Source organism: Nannobrachium achirus (assembly GCF_963921795.1).
Source record: "Nannobrachium achirus genome assembly, chromosome: 22".
In the NCBI taxonomy this organism is placed as follows: domain Eukaryota; kingdom Metazoa; phylum Chordata; class Actinopteri; order Myctophiformes; family Myctophidae; genus Nannobrachium; species Nannobrachium achirus.
The window spans coordinates 27,217,427-27,238,202 of NC_137829.1; the positions used below are offsets into that span (position 1 = coordinate 27,217,427).

A 20,776-nucleotide genomic window follows, 5' to 3' on the forward strand; every position below is an offset into this window, starting at 1 on the left:
TGATTTTAGGGCAAAGTCTGTAGGAGCAGTGTCCAAAAATGTGTTTAAAAAAATCGGCCTGATGGTGGCGCTAAATCTGACAGATCCATGTTGATGACATGACTGTAGACATACTGTGTACCGATTTGCGTGATTTTAGGGCATAATTTGTAGGAGCAGTGTCCAAAAAGGTGTTTTGCAAGAATCGACCTCAGGGTGGCGCTAGAAGAGGACCATGTGAGAAAAGAGGGGTGGAGGTTGTGGTTTGGCAACCAAGGAGTGTGTGTGCAAAGTTTGGCATGGATAGGGGCAACGATGGCGGAGATATAGTAGGGCAAAAGTGTGACGTGAGAAAACGCTAAAGTTACTATCTATACTCTATTATATATATTTGTCTCTATATTTGATAATATCGTTTTGAATTCAATGTTTTGAACATACTGTATGCTAACAATTTTCTCAATGTCTGATCATAGGATGTAATGCTGATTTAATGCTGTGATTTTTGTCAAGGTTCATAATGTTATGTGTGTTGTTTTGTTATTTAGTTCTGTCCAGTATGTTTTGTCTATACTGTATACATGTAACCATTGTAACATGTATTTGTGGGGGCCCCCCTCTAAAACGAGATGGCACATCTCAAGGGGTTTAGCCTAATAAAGAAACTTGAATCATCACCGAATTAAGGCCTGTCCATACTTTGACCGAAACCGCCGTTTTCGGTCAAAAGGTCCTTTTCAACTATAAAATGTAATTCCTCGAAAGTTCTGGAATGCTTTTTCTCCGAACAATAGTTCTGAAATTTGCACTACGAGATGTTGTCACTCGCCGAAATCAGGTTCGGTGAAACGGCAAACGTGATTGGTCGGTTGGATCTACTGTACATTGCTTTTGTTTTTGCTTTGCGACCAGAGCTGCCAACCCTCACGCCATCATATCACCAGCCGTCACAAAGTGGAAAACTGTGTCAACTTCGGCCGCGATTTGAGCAACAAAAAAGGGCTTAAAAATACTGTATCTGAAGTAATGACTAGATGCGTCGCTGTGTGTGCGTGAGCGTCTGGTGTGAGGAACGCTGCGTGCACGTTCCCTGCGCACATCATTCTCTACAGTAAGATCGACAGGCGACAGGAGGATCTACAACATTAATTCAACACGTCCAAAATGCCCATTGCCTGCGAGATAAATTTGTAAAGGCAAGGAAGCGGGTTCATAGGAAGACGAGTGGTGACGCTTTTCCCCGAACCCCCCGAACAGGAGCGAAGTATGAACATCCAACGCTTTTTTTTCGGAAAAGATAAAAAATAAAAAAGTTTATTTTTCATATGAGTGACTGACTATCGTAAATGATACAAAGCCACTTCCATGACAATATCGCAGAGGCAGTTTGTTTATCTTTGGACCACAATGCTTATATGAGACGATTTTAAGATGACCCAATGTTATTCTCCATAGAGAAAGAAATCCGTGACCCAGGGGATAAACGAGTGACGTCAGGACTTCAGTACTCTATTCTGTGATTGTGTGCTTATGTGTTGTTGGTTTTACCGTGTGATTGATGGTTTTAATAGGCTCTCTGTTTGGTTTCAAAGCTTTTTAAAGGAGCTTTTTAAAGCTGTGACCTCTCCTTCTTTAAATATAAAGTCCTTGGTTTCTTTTCTGTGTAAGCGATTCCCAAACCAGTTGTCCTCAAAACCCTGCCCCCAATCACTGTGACTGACTGAGATGTGCATGGAGGGGGCTGACACTGCTCACCGTGCCATGGGCACTCATGCGTGCCTGTGGCTCACCTAGTGGCTTACTGGGGAGCGCCTCATGAGCCTCACACACAGGACATTGAGTGAGATGAAACGAGCGCTCCTCAGAATAACTGGGTTGGAGGAGCACAACAACCTGTGTGCGCACAGGCAGTCTTAATGTTTGTATAGCCTACAAATAATTGGTCCCTATCATGGAACGCAAAAGCCAATTAACTTAACACTGGAAAAAATTGGTTCCACAGATGAAAAGCCCATTCGTTTTTCCCATATAGAATTCAGAAAATATTTATATTAATCATTTAATTACTCCTGGTGAATCATGACCATAAAACAGATTCTGTGTCAAAATATATTTGAAAACCGCAAAAAAAAAGTTAGTATATCGTTTTTACACAGTATGCAAATATTAAGTAAGAGATCGGAGAGGGTTATTGTCGGTATTAGCCAGAGCGCAGGAGGCTATCCCCGTTTCGCAGTGCATTTAACCCCTGGGAGATGGATTGTTGAGTTGGAATGCAACACCTACAAAAGCCCTTTACTGGAGGACTTACCGCACGACTTGCCACAACCAAGCCATGCTAGCCTGGGATCACTTCACTTTTCGGGGTTGTAACCGGTCTGGAGCGGAAACCACAACACGTCATGTTGTAGTACTCAAAGGACTACAACGATTCAGTTTTAACCCAAAATAATTCCCCTGCGCTCAAGGACATACTTTTATGGCCTACCTGATAAACTCCATTATGCGGAGTAGTTTTGCTTTTTTTTGGTATACGCATCTTTTAGTCCAACTGGTAGCGACTGGCAAGACTACACTAGGCTACTCGAGCATTTTAATAGGGATTGGGGAAACACATGGGGGGAACCAAATCCATGACCTTGTGGTCAAGAGGCAAGTGCTCTACTGATTAAGCTACCCTGAAATTAATCAAATAGTTTATGGTCATGGTTCACCAGATGGCTTGGATGGCTAAAATAGCTAATATAATTATTTACAGAAATCTCTATAGAACAAACTAATGGGCTTTCTATCCATAGAACCACAACATGGCCACCACTGCTATGCTCAATCATAGGGGGCACCACAAATGGAAATGGTTTAACCTATATTTGTTAATGTCTGTGATATGCAGAGTTGTATTTAGCGGAGAGACAAAAAGTTGATTCTGGACAGCTAATCTCCGGCACTGTTGGCCAGATCAGCAAGAAACTCTGCACACACACTCCCTCAGTGGCGTAATTTACCTATACTATAGGGTTGCTTGGTTATGTAAACCATACGCAGGACTTCACCACGGGCGAGGATTCTTATTTTTTCTTTTTATTCGTTTTGTTTTTAATAAATAAAAATAGTCCGATTTTTTATATTCTATCCTGAATATTGGCTTCCAAAGTTTGCAGGAGTGGTCCATTTTGAACAAAGTTCATGAACATGCGATTGCCATGTGTTATTGCAATATTGGACAGTCATCATGATCAAATATGTTGGTTTGTAAATGTCACCATTGTACTACTGATGTTAAGGTAAACCTGTTTAGAGCTTACTGCACCCCTCTATACAGCCCCTCTGTGGGTGAAGTATCAGAAAGAGAGCTTACGGAAGCTGCAAGAAGCCTAATGACTGCCTTTGAATTCTGTTAAAGAAACCCAGGAGGACCGCACAAGGACCAGTGAGCTCTTCCATACTTTGGGTCTCACCACCTTCATGGCTCTGTTGAGGAACCTGACATACAAGTTCATGTGCAGACTGGATCGCTCCTTGAATGGATTAAAGACAGGTCAGGTACACATCTACCATTAGAGGACACTGGCATGAGTTCCTCTTTTAGCTCCAGGGGGCTGGGTGAATGTACTGTTTTCTTTTTTTTAATCTTTGTAATGTAGGCCTATTGGTTTTTACCCTGTGGGCCTTGAGCCTGTAATAAAGTTTATTGTATGCAGATTACAAATTGCCTGACACCCTATAGGTGTCCTGTCCTGTCAGGATGCCACACCCCACAAGATACCCCTGACCCTGGCAGGGGGCAAGACACCTTTTTTGTTTTTATTTCCTCTGTGTGAAATCAACCCATTTGATAAAGCTGTATGTAAAACGCCATGTGACACCTATTGTTTCTTGGTCATGGGACCCCCTGTGCTGGGCTTGGGAGAGGGGTGGGAATGAGAAAAGTTATGAGAGGGACTGCTTGTAGGAAGCTTAGAAGGGCATGCAAGGCTTAAGCCTTAATTGTATATGGGATATGCTGTCTATTGCTTTCTGCATTCATCTTCCGAATGCTATATTATTTCCGTAACACATGAAACTTTGACATTTTGACTGTAGCAAAAGTGAAAACTAAGCATTCTTTTAAAAAATTACATATTATATATATATTGAAAACGTTCGTACTTTTGTTTGACTTGACGCAGTGCCGTTGGTGGTGCTGACTTGACTGACATGCTAAGCAAGTAACAGTGTGGATGCTGGCAGTGTGGATGAGCTGCAGCCCAGCTGTAATGCCAGCGATGCGAGCGATGAAATCCGAGTGGCCGAGTGGGCCGACGCTGGATATGAGGACAGTATTTCACGTGTGAATCCTAAAAGCACCCCAGTTTATTCTGGTTCTTTAAAGGAGCACTTGTTTTGGGTGGAGACAACGGAGGCGAGCCGTCTCAGGTGACCTTGAGCCACGTGAGACACTGCCGAGTGAGCGGTAGCGAGCGAGTCGCCGTGTCGAGCGTTGCGAAGATCGCATGAGCCGACTCAGTGCCGTTAGAAGTTGTAAATCGTGAATCTCGCCTTTTCGAACGCACATCATTTCGACAACGGAGCGTCGGCAGCTATCGCTACTCACCCCACGGAGGTTAGAGTTAGGGTTAGGGTTAGGTTGTCGAAAAGATGACTAGTAGAAATAGCGACACGCTCCCGTTGTAAACCAGGGGGCCAGAATAGTAAATCTTCATCCCCCCCGATTTTCGGCACCTCCGCACGGTCCAACTAGTGAACACAGCGGAGCGCTCTTCTACCTCTGGTTCAGCCAATCACAAGCTTCCGCGAGCGGGTCTTAACTGTAACGGGGTCGGGGTGCCTTTTGGATACACGCATAGACGTAGAGTCACTTGTGTCGCTCGCGTTACTGGCGATGCGGATGAGCTATTAGACCCGGGGTGAGCGTGTTTTGGGGCGAACTTTCTTGAATAGGTAGCCAGCTTTGAATACACAGGACCACAATGGAAATAAGCCCTTTTGGGACCGCGGTGGGTTTTGTATAAATCCACTGTAGGCTACCCTTTTTGTAAACTGTAAATAAAGTACACACACACGCACGCACAACCACACACAGCACAGCGCACACACACGAGCGCGCACGCACGCACATGCACGCACGCACGCACGCACGCACGCACGCACACACACACACACACACACACACACACACACACACACACACACACACACTTTAGAACTGACAAATGATTTAATTTGTTTTCTCTATTACAATTTTATTTACAACGGATTACAACATTTATTTAAAATTGACCTTGAACATCGGCTATATTTTGTATAATGTCAAATGGGTCTATTTAATGGCTAAACCTATTGGGCTAATTTACAATTCACATTCAAGCGCGCGTCCGAGGCAGCGATGATGCGACCAGGGCAGTGGCACGGCATCATCAAGTCGCTGAAGCAAATGCTTCCCCGATCTGCTGGATTCGTATTTTAAACCGTTTATACGGACGGAACCACACCAGTCTGCGTTGACAGTAAGGGCTTTTGTGAGGAAAAGGGGCCACGTCGACAAAATCGCAGCAACCTTTTAGCCTACACTTGATCGGTTTTCATATTCAGGGATAACGGTCTGGTTGTACGTTTTGAACTGCTTATGATGGCAAGCCTTGCCTCTTTTGAATGAATGCCGGCGTCATTCCAGGGGGGGGGGGGGGGGGGGTACCCTACCACACACGTTTTTCAGACGTGAGGCGTAGACCAGGCACGTCAACTAGCAAGCAGTGTATGATCCCAACTCACGAAGGGTTTATTTGGGATTGGGATGGACCATAAGAAAGATTGCGCACAAAGTCGGCTAGAGAACATGAACAGCTAGCTTTGCTTTGCACAGTGATGTAGTTAAGTTTGGAACTGAGAACTGAAACTCGCGAACTCAGTAGGTTTTGGCTACAATCCGCCTACATAAGTTGACCATCTTCTCAAAGGAGCTAAATCTTTCTTTGAACCTTAACTCACAAAAAAGACGATTGTCTTTTAAAAGGTAAGCGATGAATAGTTTTCTCTTTCCTTGCTATTTGTTTGTAGGCTGCTATAGGCCGTTTTAACCTTTGTTTTCTTTGACTTTTTAATAGAACTGTTTAACAAGGCTGCCTATCCTATAATTTATAATTTAATACGGAAATTATTTTTTACCGAGTTCCTTTATTCCTTTATTGTGGCTGATAATTATTTGGTCATGTTCGCTGTGGTTCTATTATGCAGGTCTTATCTATTTGTATTTTATTTTAGTCTATACAATTAAGGATTTTTTAACACTTTTTTATGTACATTCTCATTGAGGAAAGCGTTTGAAATCATGATAGTCCTTGGTATGGCAGACACTCACATATCCAGATTGTGTTTATTCCAACCTATAGCCTATTTAATTTAGTTCTGTAAACTAAGAGAGGCAGAAGATTTCATAGGCATCATATGAGTGTGCCTTAATTTCCCCCAAAACGGACTGTCAAATGGTTTATGAGGGCCAACCCATAACAATTTAGATTATGAAAAATGTGAGTAATGTTTTGTGAGCTTATATAGGCTTGGATTATCTGAGTCAAATTGTTCCAAACAATCCTTTCATTCTGTGAAGCATGTCATGTGGTTTAAACTTTAAAGTACTACACCCTGTGGTGGGTGGCAGGCACACACATAGGGAGTAGGTACTGCAAACCCCCATTTGTCAATATGCTGGCTGTTGATATTGTGTTCCACAGTTACGACACACCCATTCCAAACTTAATTCGTAAAGACTGGAGGAATAAGGACGAACAGCTGGAGCTTTAAGGAGAACAGCACAGCGGTGACAAAGACGGTGTGAGGTGAGAACTATGGAGACCTACTGACCAATAATTATTAGATTAGTTAGACTGTGAGTCATCATAATACAGTGTTTCCCAACCTTTTTTCTGCCAGGGCACACTTTACACACACATAAACATAAACCCATAAAATGTTTTTGAGCGTTGGGAGCTTATAGATCTGCTATTTTCAAAATGTTTGCCTCTTTCTATTTTACTGGGTGGAATTTCCCTTTGAAATGTCGAAATTTCAACAGGAACACCAAAGCATCTCAAAGGACACATAAAATGTCCAACTGTCATATTGCAACACTAATTAAACACAGGTTTGGGTGATCTCATTTCTCATGCCATTTTGTTGTTCAGTGTTGTATTTTTCTTATCCCCCAAAAAGTAGACAATGAATTATTGCAGGGGAAAAAAGTAAATTACATGTACAACACTGTACACCCCCGAGAGGGCCCCTGGCCTATATTTTTTTAGGGGCCCCCCCACCCTCCACAATAACCCCCCTCCCTCCCGACAGACACTACCCAGCTCGGATTTTAAGCCATGATGATCATCTGTGGGCCAAAAAAACACCTGTAGACAACAGAGGAGGGGCCCACACATTAGATTTTTAATGAATGTATACATTTAATTTGAGTAAATTGTCAATGACCATGCGGTCCAGTTCCCCCAAGGGCCCCTGAAAGCCAAGGGCCCCTGGCAACGGCCCCACCGGCCCAATGGTTAATACAGCCCTGACTGTACAACACATGTATCACTGTTTGTTTTGGTATGGGGGATGTTTGACAGTGAAATCTTTCCGAGCACAAGGAGTGCATCTTATCATAGTGTTTTGTCTTTCTCACAGGCGGAGTCTGACAAAGGTCTGTCAACAATGGCTGACGAAGACTATGGAAACTACACCTATGAAGATTACCTTGAGTATGGAGACGTTCAAGAAGTTGCAGGAGACTACAAACAGAAAGAAACTATGCACATCATATCAGTAGTCATTTATAGCATTTCCTTTGTCCTTGGCCTGGTTGGAAATGGAATTGTCATTTGGGTGACGACGTGTAAAACCAAACGAACCGTCAATGGCACATGGCTGCTCAACCTCGCAATAGCAGACTTTGTATTTGTGCTTTTTTTACCTTTCTCCATAGATTACGTTCTTAAAGACTTCCACTGGTCCTTTGGCTTGGTGATGTGTAAGCTCAACTCATTTGTGTCTGTGATGAATATGTATGCCAGCGTGCTCTTCCTCACAGTGATCAGTATAGACAGGTATGTATCACTGGTCCACCTCAATTGGTCTCAGCAGCGTCGTACCGTTCCGAGAGCCTGGATCGTATGTGGTTGTGTATGGGGGCTATCTGCTATACTGAGCTGTCCTACTCTGGCCTTTCGGGACGTCATGCAATTACACGAAAGGGTGGTTTGCTTCAACAACTTCCACGTAGATGATGCACATGCAGCAGCAGTGAGACACATTATAATGGTGGTTGTTCGTACCACCATCGGGTTCCTCTTGCCCTTTAGCGCTATATGCATAACTGCTATACTGCTGGCAGTGAAAGTGAATAAGTCTCATGGGTCTGTTCGTCTATCCAGCTTCTCCAGAACGGTGTCTGGTGTCATTCTGGCCTTCTTTTTATGTTGGGCACCCTTCCATACCTTTAGCTTGATGGAGCTGTCCATGCATTCCTCATTGCACTTACACAATGTGCTGAGAACGGGCTTTCCTCTTGCCACCAGTTTAGCCTTTTTCAATAGCTGCATTAACCCCCTCCTTTACATGCTCCTGGGCAAGAAGGTTCGCCACATACTGAAGCGTGCATTCCTGGATCTAAGTAAGAGGTCACTGCGAGAGCTTAGCCAATCCATCTCTGCGACGGAGACAGTGTCTGTGCCAGAGGGGGTCCAAGAATGTCCACCTGAGGAGCCTGTTGAATCATCTGCTGTCTGATTGCTATAGGCCTACTATTCAGAATCTTATTGCAACCGTCAGTTCGCAGTTACTGTCAAAACCTCCACCGGCTGTCAGTCTGTCCGTCACATCACACTTTTGCCTTATACTCATATCTCCGCCCCTATCCATGCCAAACTTTGCACACACACTCCTTGGCTGCCAAACCACAAACTAATTTCTCACGTGGCCCTCTTCCAACGCCACCAGGCCGATTCTTGCAAAACACATTTATGGACACTGCTCCTACAGATTTTGCCCTAAAATCACGCAAAGCAGTACACAGTATCTCTAAAGTCATGTCATCAACATGGATCTGTCCCATGTCCCATATTCCCTACTGATTGGCTACCATTGCCTTCTAAAGTTTGTGTATGCGACCTGATGGTCGCTTAACTCCCGATTAGGGAGTCTTACTGGTTGTTATCTATGAAACAGTATGTTTGGCTATAATTGCCGTGTAGATTTCACAAATTATAGCAGTTCATAACCTACAGAAAATGTCTACAGAAAATGACAGTTTAAACAATTATGTTTAAAAACGTTTCTGTTACATACAGTAGTTGTGACTTTCAGTATTGCACTTTTTTGAACCAAAGGGAATTTGAATATTGCTGTGATCTTGTATCAAATGCAATGCAAAATACCTGTTGCAGTTTTCCTTATATTGTCATATTGTGTTAGCGTTTGTCTCTGTAGACATGCTGCTAGACACTTGTTTACAGATGTTTAGAGGAGAGGTTTAGAAGTTTATATATATTATTTGAGCGTTGTGTAAACATTTTATTCTAATATATTTCATATAATATATTTTATATAACCTATACTGGTCCTATACTTGATTTATATACTTTATACTTTAATAAATGTGCAGCCACCATGAGAATGTGTTAGTCATAAGGACTGTTAATTTCAAGTGTACTGTAAATCAATTGTATGCAGGATGAACACATGACATAAGTGAATTGTTTACAGCATTCCTGAAGTCCTGCGTGAAAAACAACCATTTCCTATTTCCTTCCTGATGAAATCTGGTGTGTGAGTTGTTGGAGAAACAAACTAGTATATATCGGTGGTGTAAAAAGTACTCAAATATTTTGAGTAAAAGTATCAATACTACAATATAGAAATACTCTGTTACAAGTAAAAGTCCAGAATTCAAAATGTAAAATTACAAAAGTATTGGCATCAAAATGTACTCATTATGCAGGATGTCTCATTACAATGTATAAACATTTTTGAAAATAGCAGATCTACAAGATGCATTGTGAGCTTGTAGATCGGCTATTTTCAAATGGCCAAAATGTATATAGGGTTGAAGTTTTTAATGTATGTTTTCTTTTGTAATAATAATCAATCTACAAAGTAATTAGTAACTAAAGTTTTCAAATAAAGTCTTCAAATAAATGTAGTGGAGTAGAAGTGCAATATTTGCCTCTGAGATGTTGTGGTGGAGTGGAAATACGTTGGAAATACTAAAGTAGTAGTACTTAAGTAATTGTAGGCCTACTTGGTTACTTTCACAAGTGGTTATGGTAGCTCACATTATTGTACCCCTGTTTAAAGACAATTTGCCCACAGTAGAACCACAAATAATTATCTTAATATAATCTTAATATGCATTTTATGTTTGATCAGGAATGTAGTGGAATTTTCTGAGAATCATTTGCTATGAATAGTTTATAATATAGGCCTATATATTGTTTTTGTTTTTGAGGAATGTGTAGGTCTACTGATTTTGGTTTATTCCACACCCAGGGTTGCATATACACAGTGCATGAGATTGGACACCCCAGGAATGCTTTGAAATTGTATTGTAGGCTATTGTAAAAAGAGGTATTAATATATGGTAAAATAGCACACATTTTATTTAATTGCTGAATAGAATTTAATATGGATATAACTTTAATAACTTGACTTGAATGAAACTAGGGGATACAGTAGGCCTATATTATTCAGACAAAAACAGACACATTGCCCTGAATTTACAGCGACAATACCAAATACACTGCAGTGAACGTTTCCGTCCTGGCTACCGTCAAGTGCAACATAGATGCGCACTGACATTTGAAGTGCTCACTGCACAGCGGCAAATGCAGATGGCAGAACTGTCACCGCGTATCTGTCACTGACACACAGACAGCTCTACTATACTTCATCACTGACTGTTATATTTGATGCAGCTTAATAGCTGATATAATGAATGTAAATTAACTACACACGTAAATTATCCTTCGTGCCTACTGCCTATAGAAAAGCAGCCTAACGTGATAAGGATTATTTTATATGAGATTAGGCAGCCTAATTCAGGCTACTTATTCGTGACGCAGCATAAAACATGACATGAGACAGTGCGCTGTCAACACCACGCGCAAGTAGGTCTATACGGGGAGCATCGGAGGAGAACGAGAAGACAACAAAACATACAAATGTAAGTGATAGCAGGCAGCAGCTACTATAGAGCAAACAACAAGTTTAATAACCTAAATTAAAAGCTGTTCTATTGCTTGCTTCCAAAATGAACTCTTGCTTCCAAAATGAACTCGAATACCAAATGTCATTGTCCAGTTGCCTGCTAAACTTAATTGAACTGTTTATTCAACATGTATTGCTTAACTACCGTTAACGCAACGTTACATCACCCAAGAAATATGGCTAATATGAATTTCATGTTTGAGGCTACATCTATTCCGCTTCACAGACAGTTCACACTGACTTCGAAGCTGCCATTTAAAAACTATCGAGAAACATTGGCTGGCACAAATATGAGGTAAAAGAAGGAAGAAAGAGTGTAAATTGCTCCTCACTCAGACTGCTACAGTTTGGCTGTTACTTTGATGTGTTGTTACTACTGTATCGCCCAGTTTTGTGAAAACATAAAAATGTAGGCTAATTAACGCCCTTTTGTTTAGGTAGCTAGCTACCCGTTTATCTAATTATGAAACTGACTGGCACTGGCCGAATTCCCCTAGAGGCCTAGACCCTTTTCAGTTTTCACTAAACACAGAGTTGCCTGAAGTTGTAGTCTAGACCTCTAACGTTCATTGTGAGTTTGTGTGTCATTGTGTGTAATTTACAGTAGGTGTCACTAGCTAACAGCTCGGTTCACCCTACAATTAATCTGCAGTTAGTGCATGGTTTGGTTGATTGGATCTGTGATATGGACCATTATACGAGAAGATTTGTGTTGTTAGATTAGATTAGTGCATACTTATAACTGTAGGCCTATCTAAACACTTCATGTCTACAGTCATCATCCCACCTACAGTAGTAGTTGTATATAATATAGCTACTAACTGTAGGTGGAATGAAGTGTGAGGATAAGTGATGAGAGTGAATCCTATATCATCTGAATATATATATATTCTATCTATATCATTCTGTCATTGGTCTATCTTCTAGTAAGGTTAAATAATAGAGAAATTGTTCCTCATTTTGCTGGAACCCCATCAAACAAATAAATGTTGCTATACTGTTGTCTTCAACATTTTTCAGGGCAAGGACCCCTTTCACTGAGAGAGATGAAGCAGGGAACCCCACTACATACAGTAGCCTATCTCTATAACATTGTGTATCAGATTACACTTTTTCATAGATGGCTTCATAGACTTGTTTGACAGTTATATCATTGTGTAGCGTTGTGTTGGATTCTTCAACCCATTTTGGCCACAAATGTGTATTTTCAAACAGTTAACCACTTAAACCTTCAATACTTGTAATTGTTTGTTCTTTTTCCCCCTACACCAAACCACTTTGTTCCCCTAAGGTTAAGGATACTCGGAACTCGGAATGTGGTTAATTAAAAAGAAATACTATCACACAAAGATTTGGCAACCCCCCCTGTAGTAACTCTGAGGAACCCCTGGGGGTCCAGCCAAGGGGTCCCAGACCCCCTGTTGAAGGCAGCTGCTGTAGCTTGTTATTCTTGTCTCTCCAGCATGCTGCGTTTGCCTGCAGTGAGTCGCCCGCTCTCAGCAGGAATAACAGTAGCTCTGGGTCTAACCAAAGGAAGCACAGCTGGTACTAATAATGGTAAATAAATATCTACAATTTCATAATTGTTTTAATTCTGTTACCAAAATGCATGTTGCTGGCTGTAATGGACATTCTTAGGCATATTTCTTCTTTCCACTACTGAATCATGTGCAGGATTACAGTCAGACTTGCCAGAGAACACATTACCAGGCTGGACAGGTAAAGTCTGAGCTGCCCAATTTAGGACGGGTGGTCTGTTTTGAGAATAACTGAGAACCTCTCATCTGACAGACATACAGAGATTATGTGAATTTATAAATACAGTAGATAACATGGTTAACAATCTGGTTAACGATAAAGACGATAACATCTGTTGCGGCTAATAACAAACCCCCAACCCCAATAAGTTGGCCTGGGAGATAAAAACTGTAGATGCGCAAAACTAAAATCACTCACATCGAAACAATTGCTCATAAGTTTTAAAATGATTTACTTATTTTCAGTGACACCAATTATTGCAATATACAATCCAATAAATATATGCAATACATATGTCAAGAAATAATTTAACCAGCTGACCCTGCCTCCATAATCAAACCCAGCCATGAGCGTGAGCAGGTGAGAGCCATCATTTTATAGCCGCTGCAGGCCACCCACAGAGACACACCCATAGATGATGTGCCAATGCAGTGCCTCCATCGATAACCATCAATTATCTAACCCAGTGCTCAAAAATACAAATATAAACCTGTTTGGCTCCTACAACATCTTCGGAGAGGGTGATGAGAACAGTGATTGATGAAACCTAATGAAAAGGAAAGGGTCACACAATGTTTTTCATCTGTGCTTGTAGCTCGCTCTGCAGCCACAGCAGCAGCCAGTAACCTGTTTGAGGTTTTGGTGGATGGGAGGCCGGTCATGGTGGAACCAGGAACCACTGTGCTGCAGGTAACAGTATTTAGACAGATTTTGGGTCCGATGCCAGATTTTCAGTCGACCTCTGATTGCCGATGTTTTGATAGATACAGTATGTCAAAAAGTTCAAAATCATTTTGAAAACCTTAGATATGATTAAAGTCTATTTGAAAAAAGTATTACTTATAAGCAAACAAATGAAAAAGTAAACACAACAAACGTTTTATAGATACAACTTTATTTTATTTAACCTTTTAAGCATTCATTTTTTACAAGCTCACCTTGTAGATGGGCTATTTCATTTTTATTTTCATGTTGAAAGTTTTTGAAAGACTTTAATGACAGGCCAAAAATAGAGCCACCGGGTTGAACGTTTTAAAAGATTTGCTGCATAATTGCTGATACTGATCGTAAAAAAAAGTGAAATAATGTTGGGCTTTAATTTTAGACAGGTAATCACTTTATCTCATTATTTCTAAAATAAAATATTGAGATTTGATGGTATTAGACATAGTTCACTCAACTTAAACCATAGTCTTTTACTTGAGCTGGTGAACCTATAAACCCTATGAAAGGGAGTGAGAAAACAGTCTGCTTGTGCTACCTTATCACAAACCTAACAAATTTGTACCAAATCGTGTCAAAGGCATGTGACCAGATGGGAATCCAGATTCCGCGTTTCTGCTACCATGAGCGCCTGTCTGTTGCGGGGAACTGCCGGATGTGTCTGGTGGAGATAGAGAATGTCCCTAAGGTATGTGGTCTATGTGTATATGATTTATCGATTTTCAGTTTAAATGTTTATATACAGTATAGTGACAGTCAAATGAAATATTAAATTGTGAGAAATCAAATAGTTATTTTGATGATGGTTTTCTATCTACCAGCCGGTGGCAGCCTGTGCCATGCCAGTCATGAAGGGTTGGAACATCCTAACCAACTCTGATAAAACAAGAAGGGCCAGGTAGTATAAACTTTAAAGAATAGTGGTAATAATTCATGACATAGAATGTGTTGTTCAGTTACACACTAAAATCATCAGTGTAAATTAAACTATGAGAGTGTACAAAGGGAACCAAATGGACATTTGTACACTCTTAGAAGACTGTTATAGGCAACTACAAAGCTAAATCAGTTGATAGTCCTTGTTATTAGCATTATCTTACTAATGAGATGATGTTTAAATTCACCCAGAGAGGGTGTGATGGAGTTCCTGCTGGCTAACCACCCATTAGATTGTCCAATTTGTGACCAAGGTGGAGAATGTGATCTACAGGTAAATATAGCATAATTGTTTTCAAGAGTAGTTTGCCACCTGTTAACCAGTTCACGTCTAAATGTGATGGACTGCCATTGTGCATATATAGGACCAGTCCATGCAGTTTGGCAGTGACAGGAGCCGCTTCACAGAGACCAAAAGAGCAGTGGAAGATAAGAACATCGGCCCCCTTATTAAAACGATTATGACTCGCTGTATCCAGTGCACTCGCTGTACGCGGTGAGTTGTCTACCACAGTGGATAAGTCCTGTCTGCAAAGCTCACCATGTAACATAAGCACGTGAGAAAATGTCTAAATGTATTTCCTTTGTTTCTAAAGCTTTGCCAGTGAGATTGCAGGTGTGGAGGATCTAGGTACTACTGGCAGGGGCAATGACCTGCAGATTGGCACCTATGTCGAGAAGATGTTCATGTCAGAGTTGTCTGGGAATGTGATCGATTTATGCCCAGTTGGAGCTTTGACCTCCAAACCATATGCCTTCACTGCTCGTCCTTGGGAGACCAGGTTTATATGCAAAATGCTGTAACAAGGGATGCTATAACTGGGACGTTTTTGATACACTCATCTTGTTTGCTTTTTGGGTCACAAGGTATTTTTGTTCTACAGAAAAACGGAATCTATTGATGTTCTCGACGCTGTGGGCAGTAACATTGTGGTGAGCACTCTCTGTGGTGAAGTGATGAGAGTTCTACCTCGCCTGCATGAGGATATTAATGAGGAATGGATATCGGACAAAACCAGGTTATTTTCAAATTACACTAGTCCTACACCATAGATATAACTCATTTCCATATCATAAAATAATGGATTAAAGTTCCTAGTCTCCACGACTGATTTCAGTCATTTGGATTCCATAGAAGCCAGCAATCTGTCTTCTATGAAAACATGTTGCACAGCGAAAACGGCCCATCTACAAGCTCTCAATGCGGCTGCGACGCATGTTGTTTTTGAAAGATTACAGAATTTGAAGTGGTCAAACAAGCAATATGTTTAGAAGTATTTTCCATAAAACCCTAATGGTTATAGATATTTCATAAAAGCAAAGGTTAAAGCCTTAAGGCCCATTCCCACTGGGCGCGATAAAGATAAAGATAAAGATACAAAATATATCGTTCTCAATTGAAGTGGATGGCAGCATCCACACGACAGTGATAAAGACAACGATAGCCGTACATGATATAATTTGGATCACTTTCCGCGCTATCACGTCATGACGTCAGATAATTATCGTTATCTTTATCTCGGCCAGTGGGAATGGGCCTTTAGTCAGTGATTTATTCACCTGGTTGGGGGTAAGTAGGGACAGTATTACTAAAACATCATAATTTCTCATATTGTGTTCATTGTTTAGGAAACAGCGCTAGTGTGGGGGGGCTCCTTTCATAAATTAAATGACATAATAGGACTACTTGACCATAGGCCTATGCATTTTTTTCAATTATGAGATTTTAGTTTGCTTTAATCCATGCATTCATCATGCTTCATAGGTTTGCTTATGATGGTCTTAAGCGGCAGCGGCTTACACAGCCAATGGTGAAGAATGAGTCTGCACAGTTGGTAACCACCTCCTGGGAAGACGTGCTAACTCGTGTTGCTGGAGCAGTATGTGATTCATTATGAACTTATTGTTCCATATAATAGAATCTCTGAACTTCTTCTACCGTTGATATGAATCTATGGCTTAGACTAGAGTAAGGGTTCCAAATCTTTTCAGGCCGTGGCGTGACGTGAACTGGGGACCCCCCCCATCCTGACAACCACTTGGAATTGTAGGAATTACATTTTTACGTTTGACCGATTTGGTATTAAAAAGGTCTTAAAAGACTTTCATTTTTAACTTTTAAAACGTGCACATACCCTGTGTATACACTACGGTATGATAATTTACTGTTGAGTGGGAATACAATGTTGCATATTAAGCTAATCATCTGGGGACCCCCAGTTTGTGAACCACAGGGGGTCAGAGTTATATTATTCAGTATAGTTCTACACAAAATTATATACAAAATTGTGGCTTTCCTCTACTGTAGGCTGGCCTGAATCCAGTTTGTTTTCTCTTGCAGTTGCAAGGTGCTCAGGGAAATAACGTAGCCGCTGTTGTGGGGGGCTTGGTGGATGCAGAGGCTCTTATTACCCTGAAAGACTTGTTGAACCATTTGAACAGCGATAACCTCTGCACTGAGGAAATATTCCCCATGGCTGGTGCTGGGTAAGATCATAAAGTAGGAATAATGCATAATCAGTAAAATGGTTTAAAAATAATAATAATAATAATAACAAAAATATATAACATTTTAACATCTTCTATAGATCAGACCTGCGTTCAAACTACTTGCTAAACACTGGGATTGCTGGCATCGAAGAAGCTGACCTTCTACTCTTGGTTGGCACCAACCCGCGCTATGAGGCTCCTTTGTTTAATGCACGAATCAGAAAGAGGTACTTTAGAGATTAGTTGGCGCTTTAAGTGCTGCCAATATAAAACATTAAATAAGTATTTGTTGCAGCAACTTGTGCTCCATATGTATTGCTGGTTTCCACGAGGAACAATTTTGGTCTCTCCACTTTAGCTGGCTTCACAACGAGTTGCAAGTGGCTCTAGTGGGACGGGAGGTGGACCTAACTTACACCTATGAGCATCTTGGCGAGTCTGCAAAGGTTCTTCAAGACATTGCAGCAGGAATTCACCCTTTTGCCCAGGTAATTGTGCCGTGGCCTCAGTAATGTGCTTGCACATGTACAGTGTTTTTGTGATTAGTCTATCTACTTTACCTATGAACTTGTATCTTGTATGTCCTGTTCTACCGTAGGTTCTGGATAAAGCAAAGCATCCTGTTGTTGTGGTTGGCAGTAGTTCACTGCAGAGAGAGGATGGGGCCGCTATAATGGCTGCTGTGTCTACCATTGCTCAGAATGCTCATGTCAGGAGTGGAGTAGAGGAAGGTTGGAAGGTCTTCAATGTGCTTCACAGGTAATTATTTTCACAAAATTAGAGAGAAGGATTTTGATGACAGCTGGTGATGATACATTTTACAGTTGTTTTCACATCATTATGCCTGTCTTCTGCAGGGTTGCTAGTCAAGTAGCTGCACTTGATCTTGGGTACAAGCCAGGGGTGGAGGCCATCAGGAAGAACCCACCTAAAGTTCTGTTCCTTCTAGGGGCTGATGCTGGATGCATTACTCGCCAAGACATCCATAAGGATAGCTTGATCATTTATCAGGGTCAGTAGTCTTAACCCAAAACAGCAGAAACAGTTATTTTTCTACTTAGGTAATCAGTGACTGACTACTAGACATGCAGCGGCCTATTTGGGGAAACACAAGTCAGGAACGATGCAAGTCGGGAATACACCCATATGTTGTCTAACTCCTAACATTTGTGGTCCGACGATGGACATAAAAGGGATTCTGTTAGAGTGGTTCCCATGACATCACAACATACAATACATTTTATGACCATACATGGAACTCCCTGTCTGAACCAGCCACACCACTGTGATGTCTCCTGTTTATGCCCATATATGGTCAGTCAGATACTCTGAGTATCTGACTGTGATGTCACCTATGATGTCACAGTGATGTGTCGGGGGAACCACAGTATCAGGCGTTATCCCTGCTCTGAGCCTGTGATGTCACAGTGATGTGTCAGGGGAACCACAGTGTCAGGTGTGACATACAGACAGACAGAGATACGTGGAGAAGATGTGCCGGTTTCCATAGTTAACGGCGACCTACGGTCGCAATAAGGCCTTTAAAGTTTGAATGTCTTATGTGCCTTTAATTTATTTAAATAATGTTTTTGATGACTACACAGGTCACCATGGGGATGTTGGCGCAACAATGGCTGACATCATACTTCCTGGAGCAGCATACACAGAAAAATGTAGCACCTATGTGAACACAGAGGGCCGTGCCCAGCAGACAAGGGCGGCTGTGACTCCTCCAGGCATGGCCAGGGAGGACTGGAAGATAATCAGAGCCATCGCCGAGGTTAGTTTCATACTAAACACAGGACACCTGGGTGGCACAGGGTTATTTTGTTGATTGGAGCCATTATCTATCTATAAATGCGAGAAGTCTCTGCGTGTCTGTCTGTCTGTGTGTCTGTAATCCGCGTATCTCGAGAACCGTTCGTCCCACCGGCTTCAGATTCGGCACGCGCGTTCCCCACCGCGGCACGGAGTGCAGTGCCGGGTCTCGACCCGACCCGACGCGCGGTTTTCCCGAACCGGCGCGAAACGTTCGGAATCTCCTTATGCGGGGTTGATTGTTGACATCAGGCTGTTCCGGAGGAAATCGGCGAAAGCTCTGACTCATTGTGACATCACTTCATAAAAGGCTCTGACATCACGTACGCCACATGAGTCAACAAAAAATCTCTGAATATCTCCATATATAGCATATATGGGCATGGGCATAAAGGGACACAGACAGACGGATACAGAGATCTCCATAAATGGGCATAAAATGGACGCAAATGGCATATATGGGCATAAAATTTACGCAGAATCACAAAGATCTCCATATACGGGCATAAAGGGACACAGACAGACAGATACAGAGATCTCCATATATGGGCATGAAATGGACGCAAATAGACAGATATCTCCATATATGGGCATATATGGGCATAAAATGGACCCAGAACTATATCTGCAGTGATCTCCATATATGGACATAAAATGGACACTGACAGACAGACAGACAGATAACAGATATCTCCATATATGGGCATAAATGGACACAGGCAAACAGATGGTCAAAACGGGTCCTGAAGGGCGGCCCAGCTTCTAGTTATATTAAATACAGCAAATCCATATTTTTTACGTTGATTCCTGAAACTTTCTTTTTTTTTTTTTAAGCTTGCTGGGGTAATTTTGCCATATGACACCATTGATGGAGTGCGTGCTAGACTCGAGCAAGTTTCTCCAAACTTGGTGCGATATGATGACATTGAGGAGGCCAACTACTTCAAGCAGGCCAATGAACTCGCTAAGGTCAGCCATAATCTTCCACTTGAACATCTATAATATTATCCCTGTGAAGGCATTTTTTTAAGTTTGAGTTTATATTACGGTATGTTAAAATGCAATGTCTTTGTTGCCTTACTTTGCTCTCCATGATGATGATGTTGTCTGTCTTGTCTCTCTCAGGCAGTGAACCAGGATATCCTTACTGAACCTTTAGTTCCTCCACAGCTCACTGTGAAAGATTTCTACATGACAGGTAGGCGTCTGATTTCCCTAGCCAAGAAATATGTGAAGTGGGCATCCAAAATGAGAAAGTTTAAATCCAAATGGATTTGAACTCTTTACGGTGGTATGAGAGTGCATAATTAGAATACGTCTCAATTTTCATCCACAGATCCTATAAGCAGAGCCTCCCAGACAATGGCAAAGTGTGTGAAAGCAGTCACAGAGGGAGCTGTGGATGAGCCCCCCTCCATATGCTGAAGTTCAATCCATCCAGTTCTTACGTACAAATGAACATGCACAACTCCTACAGTATATTTGCACAAATTGATACGCACAACTCCTATATTTGCACATTCATAGCAACACATCACATATAGTCAGTAAACAGTAAGTAAACATTTTAGAATCAACATAAATGCACCTTTCTGTATTGTAGGAAATGCTTGAATCTACTTTATTCATTTTGAAATAATCTGTTAAAGAGTTAAGTCTTCTAAGTTATTGTCATATTCTCATGTGTTGTAATTACTACATTGTAACTACATTACACACTTCGAACAAGCGTATAACCCCTTTGTTTCCTATAGCACAATTTGTCTGTTTCGTGTGTGTGTGTGTGTGTGTGTGTGTGTGTGTGTGTGTGTGTGTGTGTGTGTGT

General features: G+C 41.4%; 2 protein-coding genes across 3 annotated transcripts; both read left to right on the top strand.

Moving 5' to 3' along the window:
• The first annotated feature begins 5,780 nt into the window (after positions 1 to 5,780).
• On the top strand, positions 5,781 to 10,140 carry cmklr2 (chemerin chemokine-like receptor 2). Of its 2 annotated transcripts, XM_080753776.1 has the most exons (4): positions 5,781 to 5,992; positions 6,711 to 6,815; positions 7,052 to 7,120; positions 7,651 to 10,140. In XM_080753776.1, the coding sequence occupies exon 4, from the start codon at positions 7,678 to 7,680 to the stop codon at positions 8,749 to 8,751; it is 1,074 nt and encodes a 357-aa protein (XP_080609902.1). In that variant the 5' UTR covers positions 5,781 to 5,992; positions 6,711 to 6,815; positions 7,052 to 7,120; positions 7,651 to 7,677; the 3' UTR covers positions 8,752 to 10,140. The 2 variants fall into 2 exon arrangements, with proteins under 2 accessions (XP_080609902.1, XP_080609901.1); XM_080753775.1 differs by lacking the exon at positions 7,052 to 7,120.
• An 820-nt stretch (positions 10,141 to 10,960) lies between these two features.
• On the top strand, positions 10,961 to 20,524 carry LOC308307921 (NADH-ubiquinone oxidoreductase 75 kDa subunit, mitochondrial-like). The gene is made up of 19 exons (XM_080753252.1): positions 10,961 to 11,182; positions 12,689 to 12,783; positions 13,580 to 13,674; positions 14,288 to 14,395; positions 14,529 to 14,605; positions 14,836 to 14,917; positions 15,009 to 15,139; positions 15,240 to 15,425; positions 15,528 to 15,662; positions 16,409 to 16,523; positions 16,985 to 17,130; positions 17,232 to 17,360; positions 17,492 to 17,621; positions 17,732 to 17,892; positions 17,991 to 18,145; positions 18,738 to 18,913; positions 19,786 to 19,920; positions 20,077 to 20,149; positions 20,288 to 20,524. Exons 2-19 carry the CDS (start codon positions 12,690 to 12,692, stop codon positions 20,374 to 20,376), a joined length of 2,217 nt encoding a protein of 738 aa, XP_080609378.1. The 5' UTR covers positions 10,961 to 11,182; position 12,689; the 3' UTR covers positions 20,377 to 20,524.
• The last annotated feature ends 252 nt before the right edge of the window (positions 20,525 to 20,776 follow it).